This window comes from Eleginops maclovinus, chromosome 13 (genome assembly GCF_036324505.1).
Source record: "Eleginops maclovinus isolate JMC-PN-2008 ecotype Puerto Natales chromosome 13, JC_Emac_rtc_rv5, whole genome shotgun sequence".
Lineage (NCBI taxonomy): Eukaryota > Metazoa > Chordata > Actinopteri > Perciformes > Eleginopidae > Eleginops > Eleginops maclovinus.
In genome coordinates this window covers 17,874,083-17,897,441 of record NC_086361.1, presented here as the reverse complement: position 1 = coordinate 17,897,441, position 23,359 = coordinate 17,874,083, and the positions used below count along the sequence as shown (strand labels likewise).

General features: G+C 41.8%; 1 protein-coding gene across 1 annotated transcript; it reads right to left on the bottom strand.

The window, feature by feature from the left end:
• Nucleotides 1-1,018: 1,018 nt before the first annotated feature.
• On the bottom strand, nt 1,019-22,002 carry ptp4a2b (protein tyrosine phosphatase 4A2b). Its single transcript, XM_063898641.1, has 7 exons — nt 21,629-22,002; nt 8,030-8,323; nt 7,605-7,713; nt 7,424-7,516; nt 7,147-7,277; nt 2,998-3,072; nt 1,019-2,264 (listed from the first exon to the last, which is right to left on the bottom strand). Exons 2-7 carry the CDS (start codon nt 8,032-8,034, stop codon nt 2,153-2,155), a joined length of 525 nt encoding a protein of 174 aa, XP_063754711.1. The 5' UTR covers nt 8,035-8,323; nt 21,629-22,002; the 3' UTR covers nt 1,019-2,152.
• Between the last annotated feature and the right edge of the window lie 1,357 nt (nt 22,003-23,359).

The following is a 23,359-nucleotide window of genomic DNA, read 5'->3' as shown; positions in this document are numbered from 1 at the left end:
ATGCAGCACTGATCTGGTAACACAGGCTCATTTGTTAGTGGTTCTGCTGCTTTGTTGCAAGCAGTGACTATAACACATATATGAATGTCAGTTGTTATTCGGTCAAAATTTCACAAACTTAATTGTCAAAACAAGTTATTAATGTTTTCTTTTTTAAATTAAACTTTGTAGTCATGTAATGATGACATAACAAAAGTGTTTAAAAGTGCTTATTAAGAATGACCCATTTCAGAAATATATTATTAGCTATATTATAGAATTAGTTTATTTATAATTGATGCGCTTTTGTGTTCATTCCTTAAATACTACAGCTGAACAGAAGAAATGAAGAGACCACTTCAGCATGATCATTTTCTCTTGTTTTATTATTTAAAGCTGTGACTTTTGAGTTAATTGATTTTAAAGTTGTTATTGTATTTTAAAACCTACTGACAATTTTTCCGTGCTGGAATTCACCAGACACTGGAATGGCTGCCATACACGTAGAGATGAAGATTTAAGAACAATCTGTAAGTACGATACGAGTACTTATTTACTTTCCACCCGTTTGTATTACTAGCTGAGGTTATGACGGGATGTGGGCAGCAGAGGGAGCCCTCTCAATTGCTTTGGGTATCGGCTGGTGTCGTGACCACCAGTTGGTGTCGTGAGTCATTTCTCTGTAGCCGGGTGTCCAGTGCGTTCCACGTGGTGCTGACTCACCCTCTGCTGGGGAGAGGACATGTAGGGCAGGCTTTGACTGACATGGACCATGAGCGCACTGTCTGCGACCCCAAGAGTATGAGTGATGACAGAGTGCAAGTGGTGGCTCAATTCAAAAACAGAATCACAAGATGTGCTATAAGTGAAAAAACTGTGCTTTGATTTTGATCATTTTGAAACTTTAAAACTAAAGATGGCAGAGACATCCCAGAGTAGCCTAGAGAATATCAGTAGAAATATCTTGTAGGTGTCAATGTTAATTCCAAATACATCCACAAACCACAACAAACACTCAACACGTAAAAAAAGACACATATTTGCTTTTTATTTCAATTTATTTATCTTTAAAGAACCAATACGAATTGGGGATGTTTTCAAAATGGGTACAATGATAAAAAACTGACCATTTTCATTCTTCTCCACGTTGTCTTTCAGATTGAATCTTAGGCTCTGTGTGTGTGTGTGTTTAAATATGCATAATTAGGGAAGTCCTATTGTAGCCCCGTAAAGGAGAATGACTGAGAGCAGGAGAAGTACCTGTTGTTGAGTTTTTCCTGTTAAACTGACTGTATGAAGTGTATGTGTGAGTGTGTACGATGCAGCAGGGTTTGGAGGGCGTATCTGAGGTGGACTGATTATTGCACTCCAACGAGACTTAAAAAAAAATGATGATGAAATAAAAATCATGGCTCTCAAAGGATAAAAAAAAAAAACAACAACAAAACTATTGGATAACAAAGTGTCCTTGCCCCTGCCAAACTCATAACTGCCACACATATCATATCTCGTGAATAAATATTGCAGACATATTCAAACTGAGTGAACCCCTAAAACTGAAAGTGACGTTAAGCAAGTGAAGGGTAAAAAGAAAACATTACTGCATTTTCTGGTGAACCTTTGAGTTTTTGTGCAAATAAAAATAACACCCCAAAACCAAAATATGGACAGTCACAATGTGTTCAAAGTTTAAAAATGTATTTCTTAAAAAAGGTACATTTTTCTGGCCTAAAATATCAATAATTATATGGAAATAAAAATCATTTAACCTTTCGTCTTGTCATCACCTTTTGTTTGTGTAAAAATAAAAATTCACAAAATGGAAAATGCTATCCCATGATTACAACTGAAACAAAAATAAAAAAAATAAAAAACAGGATGGACTCGAGTTGAAAAATTGTGGCCCGTGGTTGAACATCGTAACCGGGAGGCGGGCCTTTCTGTGTGCTTTGACCTTCCATTCATTGGTTCGGCTGGTGGATCCCCAGATCTGGTTTCATTCATTCCATCACTTGCTAGCTCTCTGATCATTTAGCCATGACTCAGTGTTAACAAATCATCACAATAATTACTGATAGCACTCTCTTCATTTTTTTTTTTTTTTTTGTAATCTTCCTGTGTTGGAAGACCCCCCCACATGATGCGCATTAAGAAAGATGCACCGACAGAAAGCCTACTGCACGCAGCAGTTGTGGCTGTTGGTATCCTTGAATCGCAGACGCATTTTGGGTCTGTATTTCTCGAGGTAAAGAAGCTGTTTGGAGTTGAAGGCTCCACGTCTCTTCCTGTGGAAAGCAGAGGGGAAAGGGGGAGGGCAGAGATTAGGTTAATAATATCCACAGAAGAGAACACTGTGGTCATTACTGTAATGATATGCATTATAATGCACGTGTTGCCCTATACTGCAGAAAACCTACCTTTCATTGTTAGAATACATATTTTGTATAGAATATCATTTATATTGTTTAGGCAAATATACTTTTACACTTTCTTAAAGAGGAATGAAAGGTGAAGAGCAACACCACTCGTATATTTAATCAAAAATAACGTTTAAGTGACAGTGTAGACACTCTAACTCCAAAAATATAGGTTAGCTTAGTTTATGATACAATTGAACCAGGGTGAAGTAGCTAGGCTGGCTCTGTCCAAAGGCAACCAAATCCACCTGCCAGCTCGATTAATGCTCAATAATTAACAAGTTATACGATGTTTGTTTAATCTGTACAAATAAAGTAATAAACACATTAAATTGCCATTTCTCTGGGGTCAATGTGCAATTATTCTGGGCTGGGAGCAGTAACTTCCTCTCAGCCGGAAGGTTAACACTGGAAGTGTGGAACTTACTAGAATGATCACTTAAGTCTATAGACGGACAAATGTCAACATTCATAGACAGACCAAGGGACAAAAATGCATATCTTTTGACAAAAACCAAATTGACTTCACACAAACCTTGTTTTTTGTCACTACTAACTGATTTAAGACTATTTAAAGCACAAAGTAGGGAAGTGTACTTACTGCCTTATGAACTGCACAGCATCCTCATACTTCATCCCACTTTCAATGAGGGCTAAGGCCACCAAGACTGGAGCTCTGAGGGGTGAAGAAATCCAACGCACCCATTCAAGGAGACAGCGAGAGAATCACAGGAAGAGGGAGAGGGAGAACAGAAGATTAAATGCCAAGGTTCACATGGCTCCATAGTAATACGGTAGAGGGGCAGTGAGGGGGGGGGGGGGGGGGTTTAAACCTGGGAAACAGGGCCTGGGAAATCAACAGGGGGTGCGCAAGTTCAGTGTGGCCCTGCTGAGGCACGGTGCTCACACCGTGGGCCTCACACACACACAAAAATGTGATAAGTTACAGTAAGACAAGCTTCTCTTTTCTCACCACGAGAGAAAAAAATAAATACAAAAACGTTCTAGTCCACTTGGCGGGGTCAAATCTCCGTGCTGACAGGGCATTTCCTTCAGAGGCTTTTCTCTCACACACAATTCACGAGGGATGGTGTGTGACAAGGGAGGGATAGAAAGGAAACGAGAAGGAAAAATGGTGCGATAGTGTGGAACGGGGGATGAGAATATCGTTAAAGAAAGGACAACAACAACAAGGCAGCCTCCCACACTGAAAGCACACTGCAGTAAACAGGACGAGGAAGAAGAGATGAATTCAGAAAATGCCCGTCTGACCAACACCGGTAATTATAGAACCTCTGGAATGCCGAAGCGATGCAAAATGCTGGAAGCCGTTGAGGAACTGATTGGCTTATTGTGCACTCGCGGTCCGGAAAGACTCTTTCACACCAGTTCGCCCACGTCATGTGCTTCTGCCTTCTTTGTTTTCACACTTGTGTTTGTTATTCGCCATAACTTCTCGTCAGTAACTCACTGTCACATCGGTCTACGAGTATGATATTTGCACGGCCTCGTGACCGACGGAAAGATCACATGCAAATGTAATTGCCCTTTTTCTCTCTCAGGCCCAGAGAGGCGACAGAATGTTATCGATAGAGAACTTAAACCAGCTTATTGCCTATTTGCATCGCATTGACGGGAGCAGGAAGAGAGGCTGTGTACATTCAAGATGAGACAAGGAAAACAGGGACAGACACAGTACAGCACGTCTAGTTTCACACCTAGCCAAGCCAGCAAAAGGGTGTGTGATGAACACTGAAGAAGCAACAAGTAAGAGCTGGAGAGTTGAAACGAGGATGATACCGGCAGATTAGCAGAATAAACCAACCTATTTATAAACTTGAAACATTTACCAATTAGTCATTTTGCTTTTTGTGTTGCCTGACTCTTACAGTGCCGAAACTCAATAGCTGTTCCACCTAGGCCTGTCGCGATAATCAATCATCAATCGTACGATAAATTAATATAAACTCGATACTTTTGCCGGCCTCGAGAAGTACCATTTGAACACTTGTTTGTTTTCCTCGTGTCTGTCATGTGAACCCTCTTATCAGTCACTCTGTCTTGTGTGGGGAGGCAGGGCCCCGCCCCTTGCGCGTATCACGGAATGCAGCATGGCAGCCCTGTGAGGAGTAGCAAGCCAGAGCAAACACTAGCTGTGATTTGGAGGAATAAAAACAAAGATGGAATTGGTTTCAAAGCCGAACGCGACAGCTGCAGCGTGGGAGCACTTCGGATTCAAACCGAATGACCACGGTGAATCACTTAACCTAAACGAGCCGGTATCTGTTGTAAAACAGTAGCAACTAAAAGCGCCAATACAACAAACTTGCATCTGTACCTAAAGCATAATCATCCGATGCAGTTTTCCCAGCTGGGAAAAAAAACTACAACTGAAGCTACAGAGTCTCAGTCTTCCCGACAGCCCACAACCACTGGGGCATTTAGTGGTGTTTTTTTTTACAAAGGTCCTAACTGGATTGGCAGTTTTGCCTGTTAAGGAATGTATCACTCTTTATGTCTGGGCCTAATGTTTAATATTTATTGAAGTGCAATTTTGTTTACAGAGACGTGATAGTCCATTTTATTTATTGTTTCGGTTGTGTGTGGTAGTTATTGGTTTTTTTTTTCTTATCAGCAACAGGTCTATTTTTTTATATACAGTGGGGCAAAAAAGTATTTAGTCAGCCACCAATTGTGCAAGTTCTCCCATTTAAAAAGATGAGAGATGCCTGTAATTTTTATCATAGGTATACCTCAACTATGAGAGACAGAATGAGAAAAGAAATCCAGAAAATCACCTTGTAGGATTTTTAATGAATTTATTTCAAATGATTGTGGAAAATAAGTATTTGGTCAATAACAAAAGTTCATCTCAATACTTTGTTATATACCCTTTGTTGGCAATGACAGAGGTCAAACGTTTTCTGTAAGTCTTCACAAGGTTTTCACACACTGTTGCTGGTATTTTGGCCCATTCCTCCATGCAGATCTCCTCTAAAGCAGTGATGTTTTGGGGCTGTCACTGGGCAACACGGACTTTCAACTCCCTCCAAAGATTTTCTATGGGGTTGAGATCTGGAGACTGGCTAGGCCACTCCAGGACCTTGATATGCTTCTTACGAAGCCACTCCTTCGTTGCCCTGGCGGTGTGTTTGGGATCATTGTCATGCTGAAAGACCCAGCCACGCTTCATCTTCAGTGCCCTTGCTGATGGAAGGAGGTTTTCACTCTAAATCTCACGATACATGGCCCCATTCATTCTTTCCTTTACACGGATCAGTCGTCCTGGTCCCTTTGCAGAAAAACAGCCCCAAAGCATGATGTTTCCACCCCCATGCTTCACAGTAGGTATGGTGTTCTTTGGATGCAACTCTGCATTCTTTCTCCTCCAAACACGACGAGTTGAGTTTTTACCAAAAAGTTCTATTTTGGTTTCATCTGACCATATGACATTCTCCCAATCCTCTTCTGGATCATCCAAATCCCCTCTAGCAAACTTCAGACGGGCCTGGACATGTACTGGCTTAAGCAGGGGGACACGTCTGGAACTGCAGGATTTAAGTCCCTGGCGGCGTAGTGTGTTACTGATGGAAGCCTCTGTTACTTTGGTCCCAGCTCTCTGCAGGTCATTCACTAGGTCCCCCCGTGTGGTTCTGGGATTTTTGCTCACCGTTCTTGTGATCATTTTGACCCCACGGGGTGAGATCTTGCGTGGAGCCCCAGATTGAGGGAGATTAGCAGTGGTCTTGTATGTCTTCCATTTTCTAATAATTGCTCCCACAGTTTATTTCTTCACACTAAGCTGCTTACCTATTGCAGATTCAGTTTTCCCAGCCTGGTGCAGGTGTATAATTTTGTCTCTGGTCTCTTTTGACAGCTCTTTGGTCTTGGCCATAGTGGAGTTTGGTATGACTGTTTGAGGTTGTGGACAGGTGTCTTTTATACTGATAACGAGTTCAAAAAGGTGCCATTAATACAGGTAACGAGTGGAGGACAGAGGAGCCTCTTAAAGAAGAAGTTACAGGTCTGTGAGAGCCAGAAATCTTGCTTGTTTGTAGGTGACCAAATACTTATTTTACTGAGGAAGTTATCAATTAATTCATTAAAAATCCTACAATGTGATTTCCTGGATTGTTTCCCCCATTCTGTCTCTCATAGTTGAAGTATACCTATGATAAAAATTACAGGCATCTCTCATCTTTTTAAATGGGAGAACTTGCAAAATTGGTGGCTGACTAAATACTTTTTTCCCCCACTGTACGTTGTTATTTTTTTTATTCAAGAGCAATTTTTGCTGACAGAATGGATTTACTTTGGATATTTAAAATGTCGTCTTATTCCAATGTTAAATATTCTTTAGAAATAAAAGTGTATTGATATTTGAGGAAAAACAGGCCTAGTTCCACCTTAAACAGGGTAAGTCCACCTTAAGTGAACTGAAGCCATTGTTGTCACCAGCTTTCGGAAAGACCAATTGGCTGTTATCAGCGGGTTGTAAGCAAGACACGGTTACTGAGCTTACCAGATAAATAAACCTTACACACCCTGCACTGCTACGTTCAGTTTCTTACTCACCGTCTCACACACTTACTCTTTCACAACCGATCTTACAAAGAGAGCGAGGCTAACACATCTGTTGTTGTATTTGAGCAAGGACTTCAGTGTTACTGACCGATCTGAGCCCAGGGCTTGAGCAGAGGTTGTTTAAAAAAGTTGATCCAGACTCAAAATATTGCAGCTGTCCACTCACCGGCCGAGTCCTGCCACACAGTGCACAGCGACGCAGCAGCCGGGTTCCTCTCTGAACTTGGTGTTGAGCAGCTTGAGCCAGTCGTCCACAATCTGGGTGGGCGGAGGAGCACCGTCATCGAAAGGCCAGTCCTACGGGAGACAGAAGAAGACCGTGAGATAAACACACGGTAGAAATGGCTGCTAGTGTGTGTGTGTGTGTGTGTGTGTGTGTGTGTGTGTGTGTGTGTGTGTGTGTGTGTGTGTGTGTGTGTGTGTGTGTGTGTGCCAATTCTTACCAGGACCTGAATCCCTTCCTTCTCTACTGGAGTCTTATCGTAGGTGGCATCACAAACTCTCACCAGTGTGTTCACATCACACTTCTTCAGGTCCTGACAGACATCAAAAAGAGAGGACGTAAGAAACGGGGCTATGTACGAAACTCAGGATGTATAGTCGCACAAACCGATGTGTTCATACCTCAGTGAACTTGTTGAGCGTGGCGTTGGTGGGGTTGTGGGTGATGAGGAACCTCATGCACTCGTGGTTAATCTCGACTGCAGCGGGGCGGTTCATGTTGGCGAGACGGCTTTAAAAACAATTACAATACAATACTCTTACAAAACGAAAGCGACTGTTGGCTCAGAAGTCAGCAAAGACTGCTAGGAGAATTATGTATTCATAGAAGGGTAGAATAAATAGAAGTGACAACACGTGGTGGAGAATGGGTCAGAAGGACAACAGGTGTTCAACTATGGGATGATGCACACAGAACAGGGTAACAAGACGGATAGACTAGTCCACAGTACTCCGGGATGTGAAAAATGAAATCATACAAAAATTGAAAGAAAAAAAAAAAGAAAAAAGATGGGAGAGACTATCCAGGAGTCATCCAATCAGTTTACCCCATTCAGGAGAGCTGTTTGTGATTGGCTGTTCGAGGAGAAAGCGGAGAGCAAAGAGTTGTCGTATTGGTTGGGGCAGGGCAGGGCAGTCGGGCCAAGGACTACGCGGTATCCCAGGGGGGACTTTGGATTAGACAGCAGTTCCTAGCGTGCTGGCAGTCAGGGGGGTTTCCGGGTAGCGTAGTCCCTCGGGGGGCGGCCGATTCACTTCTCCACGGAGGTGAGGTGCTGTGCCTGGCAGAATTCCCCGCTCACACACGCCATATAGGTACGGCTCAAGTCAACACAGAAAACCTGCAGAGAGAGAGAGAGAGAAGCACAACGTTAAAGTTACATGGTGACATCGCAAAAACACGCCTGCTGGAGACTTAGCGAAGTGCAGTTTCTTAGGGTTCGCCACATATGAACGGCACATTTTGGGAAACATCAGAAGTTCAGCATTATTGGTTTATATTCGATCCGTGATTTCCCCCTGAATTTGGGAAATAATTGTGTTTAATTTGTTTTATTTTAATAAGCAATATGTTGTATTTTTGGCAGCAGAAAGACGCCATCATTTCCCGTTGCCTTATTTGGAAGACAACGAAAAAATTGCCACCTCAAATATTTATTATGATTCCATTATATAAAGCAGATTGTGATGATGCGGCAAAATCCTATATGGAGTTTACTTTACAGGAAAAAAAAGTTAACTCCCAATATTATTTAGAAACATTGCAGTGATAGACTTTCCTCAGTCTTACACCAACCTGGAGCTGGGCAACATATGATACAGCTCCGGAGAAAATTAAAGAGACCACTCCAAATGTTTCTTAAATCTTTACCTCTACATGTATGGCAGCCATTCCAGTGTCTGTTGAATCCCAACACAGAGAAATGTTCTCAATAGTTTATACAATACAATAAAAAAATGAACTCAAAAACAAACCTATAAATAGTGAAACCAGAGACACTGATAATGCAGCAGTGGTCTCTTAATTTTTTTTAGAGCTGTATATCCTGATACAAGGCCAGGTAGTGTTGTCTTTTCCTGGTATTTGACGGCGAGTTACCGTGATATTTGATTTCTACATCGCCCAGCCACACCTTAAAACATAACAACACAACATAAAACTGATTTCACAATCCTTTCGGTGACCTTTTATATTCATTCAAAATGAACTGAAACCTAATCTGTACCGTAGTATGCTTAAAAGAAGTTTTTAAAAAGGGTAGAAGAAAGCTTTAGTCAGACTGCTCAACACGTACATTTCAAGTCCAGATACTCAAGAAAAGGCCCCATCATGGCCTGTCCACCTTATAGCCTTAGTTGAGCGTCTGCTGCGCTCCGGCTACACCTTTGGATTACATCACCGCTTTCGATTTACCACCTGTCGCCAGAATGGAAGCTAATAATATGCTCAGTATGGAGCGCACACACATGCAGGGTGTCTTACGGCACAGGTAATGGTATGTTTGTAACAAGCCAGAGAGGGAGCAGTCAGTCAAACTGTGCCAAGTCCTCGACAGTCTAAACCCAGCCGCCACAAACTGGCTGGAACCGTCTCAGGGCAAAGTGTGGGGGTGGTGGGGGGGGAGCAGAGTAGAGGGAAATTGGATGACGAAAGTTGCTATCACTGCACTGACTACTCACACACGCTCATACACACACACAAGTGGTGGGTGGGAAGCAGAGAGAAAGGGCTTGGACTTCAGCACTGTGTCACAGGCAGTAGTCACAAGGTGAGGATTGCAGGGTGGGCAAAGCTTCAAACAGGCCGAGCGTTTCAGTCCCACGCTCCCTCTTTTCACCTTCGAGACAAGAATCTGCGTCTGGTTTTCTCTTGCTTGCTCAGGATATTTAACCTAACTCTAAGACAGTATATACCTTTATATTGAGTCCATAACCCCACCGGTTCATTTTAAGTATGGTTTTCCCAAAAAAGACCCAGTTAAGGACTAGCTATCGAATTCTTAGCAACCCAAGGCCACTTTTTAACACTCTTTTTTTTTTCTTGCTCCCACTCCACTCCGGTAAATGCCAACCACAGAGCCTCTGTCGTGTGGATGTATCAACCATAAATATATTTCCTCTTCCCTTTTCTTTTATACTTGGCAACACTAAAAAAAACAGCCTTGAATTTTCTTTTTCCTTTGCATGACGCCGAGATCCTCCGTGCGGCCTTTAATTACCGCCTCTGAGCGGTACCGAACACAATGCATGCAGACAACTGAAGCTGGGGGTGGGAAAAAGGGTAACTGGACGTGAAACGGCTCGTCTGCTTCTAATCCTTCAGAAAGGCTAAGGTGAACCTGACTGCGGAAGGAGAGTAGACATTAAAGAGAGACTGAAACATGGAGGAAAAAACTGAAGAGAAAAAGAGCTAGCAGACACACCAAGGACACCACAATGACAGCTTATGCTAAAAGATGAAGAGCAGCTGGTTTGTGGATGGTTGCCCAGATGCACCAAGTGACTTCATACAGTCTGGGTTTAAAATGCATCCAAAAGTAGCCTTACAAAAGAGCAAAAAGGCTATTTTAAAAGATCATACCGGTATAAACGGAGACATAACAAAGAATAGTCATGCCTACTTAACCAGCCAACGCTTCATTAGCCATACAGATGGATTGAAGGAGAGTCATTTTTGAATTTAATGTAGACGACTAAAAGTGTTGACTGAGCTTGTCAATAGAGAAGTGGGTATGCTGTGGTAATACCAAGCCCGCGCTGCCGGGAACACATGCAAATCACTCTGAAATTTGCAAACTGGTTCTGCAGATACACACTGCACAGATGCAGGAAGAACAAAACAAACACTTACTCTGTTTGTGGAAGAAAACATACAGGGTTTCACCACACAGGAAACAATGTGTAGTGTTTACAAATGCCATGCATGCACTGAGCCCCCGACAGCTCAGTTACACATGGGTTGGAGAAATGCAGTTTTACTTTAGATTAAAAATCTAGGAAAAGGTATACAGTCATTTTTAGCTACAACTGATGTTTACTTTTATTATAAACCAGTCATTTAAAGGATTGATCAGGTTGTCCTTGTGTCCAAAAGCACTTTGAATGATGCAGTTTCCTAAAGTAACGTGTTTTTTTAAACTGAAGATTAACAGAAGACTCGGAACACTTTTACTTTAATACTAAATGATTAACAAAAGGGTCATATTTCATCCCAACTAGTGATTCCTCCTCTACAGTCGTTGTATTGATTGTCTTGGCAAAGCGGCATTTCAAAAGTCAATGAATGACCCAATGCCCCTGCTGGAAATCTCCTATAGTGACTCATGAGAAAGAACAGAGAGAAAGAGAGTAGGATGGGAAGTGTGAGAGCAGGGAGTAAGAGTACTCGCTGATAAGGCCCGCGATATCTCAGGACAGAAAAGGACACACAAACTTAAAACAGGTGATAAAGTCCTAAAAGAATGGGAATCAGGCCACGGGTATCCTGCAAGCGCTAACTCAGTCTTTCTAGCAAAGCATAACACCAAGTTTTAAAAAAGAATGATAAAACACCTGTTTAAATGTAATTTGACTTGAGTTGAAAATATAGGGCAACTGCTTCTTATCGTGGCAATACAGTAGCAGATTATATGACTTAATATTTACTATTGACAGCTCATAATATCAGACTGTGGAAGTTGTAAAGTGATTGCAGAGTGGGAGTCCTAATTGAAAGCCCTCCACATTGTTGGGGATTTTACTGCCGCGAGACTCTAATTGTAGAGCGAAGGCCGTGGGCAGCTCTTCTCGACACCCGATAGCCGTCAGGTGGCCAATCCTCATCATTCGCGCACCACCACAGCTTTATGCATACACTATGAACAGTTGAGATAGTCACAGGGCGAGGGGTTGTTCTAAAATTAGCATGGAAAGCACACACACAAGTAAATGAGGCCAAATGTCTGGACACAGGATATACAGACTGGAAGGGCATGGTGGTAAAACACTTTAACACAAAATGTCTGAGTCCAGTTTCAAAGATGTGAGTATTGAGTGCAGCCCAGTCTGCTGCTCTGAGGTTGCTGTTTTGACTGGAGGCAGACCGGGCATGACCAGACTGTACTGCCTTGAAGCAGCTGGAGGGTTTCTCTGCTGTGTGGGAGCCGCACGGGCGGCACAAGAAAGATAAAGGCTCTGACACTCTTGGCCCACATACCCACCTGCTTGTTACACTCTGTGCACCCACTTCTCCTTTCAGACAACTCTGTAGAAGAGTGTAAACAAGTGCATAACAACAAGGGGAAAGGGAAGTAGTGTGTTCATTTGAAATGTCCAAATAAAGCCTTTTGAAACTATCGACAGTCACAATCAAACCTACAGTCATCAGTGGGAATAGAAATGAGGCCAAATGTTACATGTTATCATTCCTGTGGCCTCTGTGAAAATGAAAGATAAGCTTGGAAATGTCAAGGAGGTAATAGTTACATAAGGAAAGCTGGTAAGATGTGAAGAGAAATCATCAAGACGACATAACAATGGATAAGCTAAATTAAACAGGCCAAAAAGAAGTGTCAAGTTTAGAGCGAATACGGCAGAGATAAAACAGAGGATCACACCTGCCCATTGGTCCAGCTGGCTCCTCGCAGTGACGTCAATTAAGTTGATATGATGGATGGGAGGATCTCAAATTGGAGCCGTTTTCAACCCAACTTTGTGCTCGTACAAACCAAAGTAGAGATAAAGAGAGTACTCATTCATGTCAAACTAGTGCTGGGAAACGAAAAGTAGCAGCAACAGCTGCAGAGCTCAATGACGGTGAGAAGCTGAACAGAGAACGTACGGAATACCTCTACTGACGGACACGTTTCCACTTTAAGGGTGTCTTTCACACTTGTGTTAAGAAGTTATTTTTCTAGACATAGCATTTTTTTTGCAGAACTTGCAAGTGTGAAAGTTGGTGTCAAACTTGGGTGTGGGTCAGTCCACCTATAGTTAGCTCCTCATTTTCAAAGTCAAGGACAACCGCTGCACACACAAGCTGGTTGAAAATGTCACACTCGTCGTACAGTACACCATCAAACTTTCGGAAATCACTCTTCTATTGCCATCACGCAATTGAGATTACCCCAGTGTGATACTGTCCTTTAACACTGCGTAACATCTTGAAAGCCACTGTTTACGTAGAACTGCATTTTCAAAGCAGCTGTGGCAATCACCAAATATGACAAGTCAGACGCAGGAAATGGTCTCGGACCGCTGCAACCACCAAGTCTACATGTTTCTTTTCTTTACAAGGCCACGCTAATCGTCTGTTCTGGGCTAGGCGCTGCAAGTCTACCACTTTCTTATTTGAAACAACTTTGGGTTAAGTACTGTCCGGACCTTTTGATTATCGGGGAAAGAAAGAGTCTCCCTTTAGATGCATCAACAGTACGTTTAGTTGGTCCTTTAAGGTGTCAATCCATCAGCGGCGCAGGATGCATACCTAGCAATACACTTCTGTGTTTGTATTTAACGAGCTTATTATATCATAGCATAAGCACAGGGGAAATTGCTTTCTCCGAAACACTATTTATGAAATGTCACATACAAAAAGGCAGGACTGGTTTTCTTCCCTTTTTGTCAGTTGACAGTTACCCTATTCAACCTTTAAATGTTTTCATGTTTGACGTAGTTTGAAAGAGATCAAAGCATCACTAAATATCTCCTAAACAAATTTGGGTTAAAGTTGGCCTTAAAAGACTGAAAATGAACTTAATGGAACAAGTGTCACAAGATGAGAGCATTGACTTCATGCTCAAAGACGACCAGAGTATGCTACGGACCTTTGGGACACAGTCCAAGACTGACGGGGAAGGTCAAATGCGGGGTATGGTGACAGGTCAACACACCATTCAGCAAACAGTACACACATAAAAGGAAATAGCGTGCACCATCCTCCCTCGCCATCAATCATGTTTGAAAGCACAGAAAGACAAACGGACGTGCAAACAAACACACACAGAACTACAAAGAGCTACACTAGTTAAGCTACTAATCCGTTTCTCTGAGCCTCACCAGTTTATCTAGAGTAACAAGCAAGACTGAAATATCCAGGCATGCTGGAACAGGATGGCACTGAGAGATAGAGGCAATGTGCGAAACTCCCAAAGCAGATCCCAAAGCGTTGCTGTGCCTCCTTGTGAGCAGCACACCCCCAGGGGTTTGCAAACAGGAGCGGCGTGCTGGAAGTGATATTCAAGTCAGTAGATTATGTGTGGCCTCGCGCTTTGTTGGCTCAATTCTGATAACGTGCCTACCCATGGATTTCTGAGAATGTCGCAGAGCGCTGGTACACATCCATTCAAAACCTTTCTAAGAAAAGCACCTTTATTCCACCTGCCATGAGGGTAGGGTAGGGTTGCTGTTGTGGAGGTGTGGGAAGAGTTGCCAGCAAACCACAACAACAGACTCCAGGAGGCCATTCATCCACAACGAGCAGGAGGTTTGATACAGACTGGATTCAAAATGTTGGCTTTCATCTTTGTAACATTTCACAGAAATTTGTATTCACCTTTGAGGTTTTTAAAACTCTAGAGAACATGGGCTTTCCGTCTTACAACATGTGAAAATGGCACCCCCCTCAGATTACTCAATTTGGCGCAATTGCTGGCTCCTAGATTTTGATTAAAATATTTGACCACATAGAAACTTAAGTATGGTACTATCTTGGCTAAATTGTACTTCAAATAATATCAGACTAGACCAAATAAATATTAAAATATAAATCCAAAGAGCAAACCAAATAAATGTATGATGTTTTATGTGATCTTCTTTCACAAAATGTAAAAGAAATTAAAAAAGAAGAAATGTAAAAATCTGAAGCTTTAAATAAATACTTTTCTTTTTAAAGAAATGTATACATTTTACCATGTCACCTAGGAAATGAATAAAATCAAATAGGTCTCTTCCATGGTTTTAGGAAAAGCCTCCATTAAATTGGTAAATTAACTCATTTGAAAGCCAAATTCAGTAACTTCTTCTCCAGGTTTAAAAATATTGTGCAGCCACTCTTAATTTGTGCTTCATCATACGGCAGCATTATATTCATACATGTTCAGATGGAATAACAAAATGCAGCACAGCGAAAACCTGTGAATATGAGCTCTAATAAAAGGCTACTACAGTCACCTAGTCAGAGCATTATAACTGGGACATGAATCACAGGTCATGTCTGTGTTTACCTGAGTCAGGGTTGTGGTTGTCTCGGGTTAAAACATAATAAACGTGTGTCTTTCACATGTGGATTACCACAGATTTACAGGCTCCCCACTTTGGGAAGAAAATGGATTTAAAAGAAAACCACAGGACAAGACGTCTCTGTGGAGAAAGCACATTGCCTTCCAAAGGTGATAAGAGAGCAACAAACTATAGGGTACAAAGATCTTGTATGTTTAACAAACTGAAACCGAAGATCTGTATTAAAAACATTTATTAATACTTTCCATTTAAACGTGCTTGTACAGAAAACCAAACACCCCTCCTGTTATAGCGCGTATGTGGGTGGACTGTGTTTGATCAAGCCTAGAAATAGGTTGGGGGTCCAGACACTCAAACGGCCACTGAAAAGCCTCAAGGCTGCCTACAAGTCGGACTCGTCCAGCCATGGCAGACCTCTTAAAGGGTTTAAAGATTCACACGCTTTGTAAAAAAATTGGCAAATGTCTGTAGAGAGGGCATGCGAGGATAGAAGCATCAAAAGTGAACCGTACTGACAAAAGGCTTAGCACCAGCGTGCTCACAGACAGAAAAAGGATTGATGGATGAGACTTCATATAAGAAAGCTGCTGTGGGGCAACATTGGTGGTTTACTTTCCATGTTTACTAGTTCCATTTTTAATTGTACAAGTATTTTGTTGCACAACGTATTCAAAAAAACAGGAGACATTTAGAAATTCCAAAAATCAAAGCCAACATAAAAAGTAAACAAGTGATTGAAAATAAAGTAAAGCTATGATATAACATGATGCCCTGACGAGAATAGCTCTAACCCTGGGGTACCAACACAGAGCTTTTAAGTTGACATGCTTAAATATTGATATGCTTTTAGGTTTACAGGCAGTTTAAATGATTGATCGCTTGCCTGAGAATGACTCATCATTATTTTGGTAAAAAGACAGTCCACTTGTTTTCATACTGCGTATCATACATTGACAGGGGCCTTTCATTCTCTAGAAACTATTTGGTCAACCACTGATCAGTGAAGATAACTTGCAGAGAACACAGTGACTACTAGAATTCAATACTTCCATACACAATTTGTCATTTCTACGGTACGTACTGTCTCATAAACGAACAGACAATAACGCATATGTCGTGGCATGGGGAAGAGCTACAGCATTAGTTTTTTTTATCACTTCTGTAACATTTCTTATAGCCTTAGAACATGCCATCTGCATATCACACAAAGACCTGTTCTGCAGTTTGTCAGAGCAGACACAGAAAAACATTTCGTCATTATAGAGACTGTTTAGCGCTGTTAGGATCTGAAGTTCGTCTACTTTACAACCACTTATCGCTTACTTAGTCATCTGTGTTAGCTTGATATGTTATGTTGATGCAAATAGGTGTGCACCTGAACTTAATTTGCTTTGTCATCGGCTTTTAATGCTGAAGCGCTGTATCAAGCCTTATTTATTAGTCATTTGTCCATGTGTGATCCATGTTTCTATCCAAATTGAGAAAACCCAAATGATATGTGTAGAAAGATTCTGATGACAGTTGATTTATTGCCAATCTAAATGTTGTTGTCCTCATTCGGTCCCTGATTCAGCACAGGTCTCTCTGCTCCCAGAGGACAGGAGCCCGCAGAGGACTTGTTGTTGCTCACGCTGCTTGTGTCCGTGTAAACGGGCTGGGGGGGAGGGGGGGGGGGGGGGGGGGTATGTATCCCTCTTATTTCCAACACCCCGTGTGCACGTACTCGCACAAGGCAAAGCCCACTTATCACACTGCTTTGCATCCTCAGAGTGAGCACAGATAAACAGTGTGACGATCAAAGGCCTCTGATAGCGCTTAGGGGGGAGGACGAGCAGGGGGGACTGATCGTCTCTGGAAAGGACTGAAAGAGACCAGCGCTCAGTACCTTGGAAGTAGGAATGAAAAGGAGAAAACATATCCAAATATAAGGCTGTTCTGTTTTAGTTGAAGCAGCACTTTTAATCACACTTCAACAGATTAAACACCTAACGGCGATAGCCAACAGTTTAAAGAGACAGGGGGAAAGAGAATAACGTTGTAACTGTTAAACCACTGAATATAATGTCGTGCTATGCCTACAGAATTAATCCAGCATAAAACTATTTGTGTGCGTTCAGGGTTATGCATTCAAATATAATTGAAACATTCCTGTTAGAGCTCTAAATGATTGAACGTTAACCTGTGTCAGTCCAGTGGTTTGAATATTTTCCTAATGTTATAATGGATCACAGAAGCTCTGTTAAAAAGTCATCCGCTCAAACATCCATGGATATGATGTCGCAGTGTAGTTGAAAGTAAGTCAGCAGACAGGGGGGAAGTAGTCCCTTATACTGCGTTCAATGAGCTACTAACAGATCAGTCTATAACCAACATTGATTGTATTCTTACAAAACCGCTGCAACCTCCCAAAGAAAGGATAGTTACATTTTCCTTCAAATTTTCCTCTGGTATATAGGTCTAGGGACATTATTCAGCCATCCGCAACTCCTTGGATACATCATACGCTAGTCACAATCCTTAAAATCCACCCCAGATAAAGCATCACCGTGTCTAGACAGAGACATTTGTCACAGCAGTGATACACACCTCCACCTGTTTGCCAACACACCGAGGCATGAATAGTGAATACTAAAGCTTGAAGAACAAATTAGCAGGTGTAGCAAAGATCTGCACAACAATAATACACATTATTCAGTGTGAAGACAAGGCGTTTCCTCACAGTGAAATAACTGACAGACACTTTCTGGGGCGCTAAAGGTATGCGTGTGTCTGGATTGTGAGTTCATCTGAGTATTAAGATGTCAGAAATATATACCAGAGTCAATGTAGGGCACAATTATGACTGAAAAAACAGTGATTAGTAACTAATCATAGTGATTTTCTAATCTAAAACAGAAACAAGTTTTTGATTACAGGAGGCCCAACGCTCGGCAACAGAGAGGAGAAAGTGTGCTCACATTCTCCCCGAGAGGGGCAGTGAGTCCCACTGTGGCATCCATTCTTCTGACATTTGGAAACTAAGTTGGACCTGTGACAGCAGCATCGAGGGATGCCTGTTGCCATACCAACGATTATCTCAGCAGTAGCAACAAGTGCTCCTGCTGGGAATTGTGGTGTCCCTTATGAAGAGATCAGAGAAGAGCCATGGTGCTCTCTTTAAATATTCAAAGAGCAAAGATGAAGACGCAGTAGGGGGGTGCAGTGAGGACAGTCAGGATGGCCGCCCATAAGCACTGATCTAGACACGTATAACATAAAATCCAACTTCCTTGTCCTGTGATCTTAACATCAGCTTCAAGTACAAAATGAAATCCGTGATTATGGCCGCAATGAATTAGTTTGAGTCGTGTTGCGAGAGGTAGCCACTGATTTCTGGCATTTTACAAGCTGCTTAAGGAAACGGAGAAAAAGCCATGTTCCAGTGACAAGCATAACAGTGCCTAGGCGATAAAAAAACATAGCAAGCTTGTTTAGGTGTAATATCCCAGCATTTTCTAGACTACAGTTGCTTCAAACCTAGAACCCTTTCTAGATCATTGAAGGTGAGCAACAACATACACCTACAAACAACAGCTCTAATAACAATAACAACATGCTTTACTATAGCATGTTTGTGCATTGACAGTGTTTGTCCCTGCTTAGAGCAGCTGTAACTAGACATGGACGCTGTAAACACAAATAACAAAGGAAGATCCTATTCCTACCTGTTGCTATAGCTTCAAAAGGCAGCCTTGCACAGCAGCATCTAGAAGTCAGAGGTGTCAGTCTGTCAGGCACTGGCAGCGCTATAGAGACACTGCCTTTTCTTTCTCTCAGCGCTGTGGCAACTACAGTAAACGAACACCGTGCCGAGTAGGGCATGATTAACCAACACACAGGATAAGAAACACACAAGGTACCCATGGCTACTAATGCATAATTACATATGGCTTTTCACTAAATGGCTGGAAATGTGAAGGCAAAAAGCAAGTGTGGGCATCTAATCCTAGCTTTCCACTTTGGGCTGATTTCAACACAACAAAGGTGCTCTGGAGCCAGGGATCTTAGCAAGCTAACACATAGTAAAACTAAAGCTTATGTTCCATTCTCACCACTGCCAGACACCCGGGGGCATAACTCGATTTTAAATTGGCCAAATCTGTTAAACCAGTCTCTGTGGAACGGGCCTCTTCAACCCTACCTTTCAACACTCACAGCCACCCTGTGGCTAGATGGGCCGGCTGCCAGCAGGCCACAACATAGGTGCTCTTCTCCCCCAGTAACCTCCTCTGTAAATTGGTGTCATGTTACTGTACACTGGGCTCGCCTTTCTCATTTACGGTAACCAAGGCTGAGAACTTCCCCACTTGTCACATTGCCTTTCTTTATGCTGCCCGTAGACAACGGAACCACCATTCTGTTGGTGTGAAAATGTCATGCAAGCAGTTAGCTAGATTTAGAACAAAGACAAGAGACTTCAGTCTTCATGCACACCAAATGAAACAAGCATAACACTGCAATGCAAAAGGAAGATATTTCTTTGTCAGATTCCAACAATGATGCAACAAAATGAAGGATAGGGTTGCCTTTGCAGTTGCATAACTTACAAATGTGCACAATAATGAGATAAAGGGAGTTTGACTTAAAGTGTGGTATCCCATGAATGAGGGCTTCCCACTGTATAGGACTGCCTTCAGCTGCAGGCTGTGCTCTCAGTGCACTAAGAGAAGCTAGCTATTTCTAGATTGGACAGTCAATTAGCTTTAACACAGAGCTTTAACACAAGTATGAGTGACCTACTTCCACAATACAACCTGAATAGAAAATAAAGACTGAGTGATACGTCTTAAAAGTTGTAAACCCCATTCTTTTTATTAAAGAATGTGGGTGTTATTGTTGCTGGCAATACATTTGCAGTTATTGGAATTTTACACATATCTCATAATTATAACAGGAATAACAAGTTACTTCTACAATAATTGCCATGCCCTCAGTTTGTTTGGATGAGTGATGGCATTGAACGGATCATCTTCAGTATTATCTGCAGGAAAATTGGGTCACCTTGCAGTGACTCATAGGCAGGAATGTAATTAGCTTACCTGTTACACCAGTTACTCATTGACTTATCCACCCATGTTGGTAGGAGTGTTCCAAGCTATTCATTTGTATCAGCCACCCACTAGAATTTATTACAGAGCAGAGACTGAAACCATAGGAAGGTCATAAATTGAAAACTGAGAGGCATGGGAATGTGCTGCGGCCTTTAGTGTCACAGCTGCTCGAGTCAACTTCCTCCCCAAGTGCATTTCCTCATTTCACTTCATCCAACATGGCTAAATGGTGGGGTGCCTTTAAAAAAAACAGTCAAGGCTAAATTATATACTCACAAAACCTCAATGCTAGCTATATTTTGACATGCAAGGCTGGCGAATTAACTGAGTAAAAACCGGCTAGTTAACAATAAAGACAGCAGTTCGACAATAACCAGGACACAATGAAACAGACAGGAAATATCAAGTTGTCGAGAACTTTCTTTTGTTATTAATACGTTAGCCTGACATGTGGCTTCAATAATGAGTCAACCATGCTCTGGGTCAAGATCTGTCACAAAGGGCGGAAGGCAGTTAGCTCAGCCGCCATCTATACCTCTGGCCAAGCTTCTCACTACTACCGACGTCTGTCGAGTCCACTACCCAACACCAAAAGCAGCTAAAATACATACTGGAAATCACACAAACTGGATATATTGTACATATCTTAAGACGGTGCTGCTGTCGCCAATGCCTAGACATTAGTTGAAACCAAAAAATCGTGAATGTTAAGCTGGATGTTTATGAGAAAAGCCACCTTTACTGATGGCAATAGCTCATTGTGCAGCTATGGGTAAAACTAGCCCTTATTTTATGAAATTGCGGACGACGTTCAGATCAGACAACAACATGGCAAAATAAATATAACGTGTTGTTGTTAAAAAGATAACCAACTGGTACCACAATAATACTGCTAGTCAAAAAATATGAAGATGTATCGTATTGTTAGTCTAGGAAATAGCCTTAGCCCTGCTAGCATGCTAACGAAGCTATATTGGTTAGCATGTTAGCTCATCTCCGTCACTTTGCTTTTCCCCAGCAACGCTGGAGGAGAGAAGAGAGAGATACGACTCGCTTTTTTAGAGATAACGTAATAGAGGACGGGGGGAATACTTGTATTACTACACGTTGGCACAATGTTTAACAGTGTAATGGTGCGTAGCCTATATTTTCTGCGAGCTAACGTGGCTACACTCCGTCTTATACATGTAACTTACTTTAGCTCCCTTGTGTTGTGCTAATCATCTAAACAATATGTAGCCCAACTTCTAACCTCCTGCGGATCTGTGTAGCTGCGATCAGATCAGAGACAAGTTCAATAGGGTCAATAATACTAATTTATGGTAATTAAGTACTTACAAAGAGCAGGCTGAACATTGAAATCCCGTGACTACCCCGGAGAAAGTGGAGGGAGTGTAGAAAATGCTGCCAGGTCGCCTTTAGGTTCCTCTTGAATGTGGCAGCTTCAATTCTCGTCGGAGGTCGGGAACTGTTGTTGGGGAGGAGCCTCCTCAGTCAGTACACACCTTCAGGGACCGTCGGAAATATTACGAAGCAGTCCAAGTAAATGGCAAGTCAACACAGTGTGAAAACAATAGGGAAATATGTTACTCTCTATGGCACCACAGTGTTTATGGGATTTGTAATATTAAAAACGCGGCCATACAGCGAAGTGCAGATGTATGTGCACAAGTAATGTTTTATATTAAAAACATAACCAATAACTATTTTTTTGACTACTTTTTGACTACTCTGTCTTCTTCAGAGCTGTGTTAGAGATCGTTTTTAACGTTAAAAGAATATGCCTTAACATAGTACTACTGTACATGCTAGTACTGGAGAAGAAGTTTAGGGATATGTCGTGCTTTAAAGTCAAGCATTAAAAGCGGCAATCATTTTTAAATGGTCTACCTGCCAACATTTGCGTGACATTTGTTTGACATACGCGCTTCTCTATTTGCTTTACTGCTCTAGCATGTATTTATATAGTCTATGGCTGTATCACCATTTGTGCCAGTTACTACTATTTATATCTACAAGAACACGTGTGTGCACGTCAAGTCGCCAAGTCCTCAGGCTGGATGTTCGAGATCACCGGGATCACATGAATGCAGCATGAAGGCTCTGGCGTCAGTGATACGTAAGAAGAATCCGGGTGCACGATGACAGCTCACCATGGTGACGACAGTTCCAGAAAATAACCGAACATTGATACGCCTGCGATCACATGTTGTTTTATAACGTTAATTATAGCTAAGGTTCGTATCCAATCCCATCCCAGGAAGTTCTGCTGGCCTTTTAAGAAACGCATGTGGTAGGACATTGGATAGTCTTTGGACCTACATCAGGCTTGGTCTATAGTAGCCTGCTTGTATGAATCAAATGTATTTATTCAAGTTTTTTCAAATGATGATTGTGTGTGTACAAAAATATGCATGTTTGGACCTTTTATTTACGCTACTCCATGTCCCCCTTAGGGCAATTTCCCCTACTTTTTGTAAGTACACTTATGGTAGCTAAACACATGACAAACTAATTCACGGGTTAATATTATTTTCAAGGACTTTTGGTTATCAACAATGAATGTGCATGCAAAGCAAATGACCAAAACCCACTTATCTATCTTATCTAAATGATCTGAACTAACAAGGAAAAGCTTATCAATGCAGCTCTGAGTTTACTGGCAGATTAGACAGGGATCTTTCCAATCGAAAGGCCTGATACTGTTTTTAATATAATTATATATCTCCCTCTAGTGTTCATTTTTTTACTTGCAAAATATTATAACACCAAATATAGGCTACTACCAAAACAACTAATAGGCCTACTAGTAGAATCGGAGGATGAAACCCTCTTTATTTTCACATACATGCACACAGCAGAGCACACACAGTGAAATTGGTCCTCTGCATTTAACCCATCCTAGTACTAGGAGCAGTGGGCAGCTATTGTAGCTGGTTTCAGCTCAATTATATTGATATTCTTAATTGTAGATCCTCTGTACTCATGATAGTGGGTGACTCCTGTGTGTTGCAGTGACATGTCCCGATTCAGATACCGTATACAAACAGAGGGGACCTGACACCGATA

What these genes read in the sequence shown, in the direction of transcription:
- ptp4a2b (XM_063898641.1), bottom strand. An exon ending in TGTGTGGCAGGACTCGGCCG is followed by an intron (nt 3,073 to 7,146) that starts GTGAGTGGACAG and finishes TTCACCCCTCAG; the next exon opens with AGCTCCAGTCTTGGTGGCCT. An exon ending in GCTGTGCAGTTCATAAGGCA is followed by an intron (nt 2,265 to 2,997) that starts GTAAGTACACTT and finishes TGCTTTCCACAG; the next exon opens with GAAGAGACGTGGAGCCTTCA.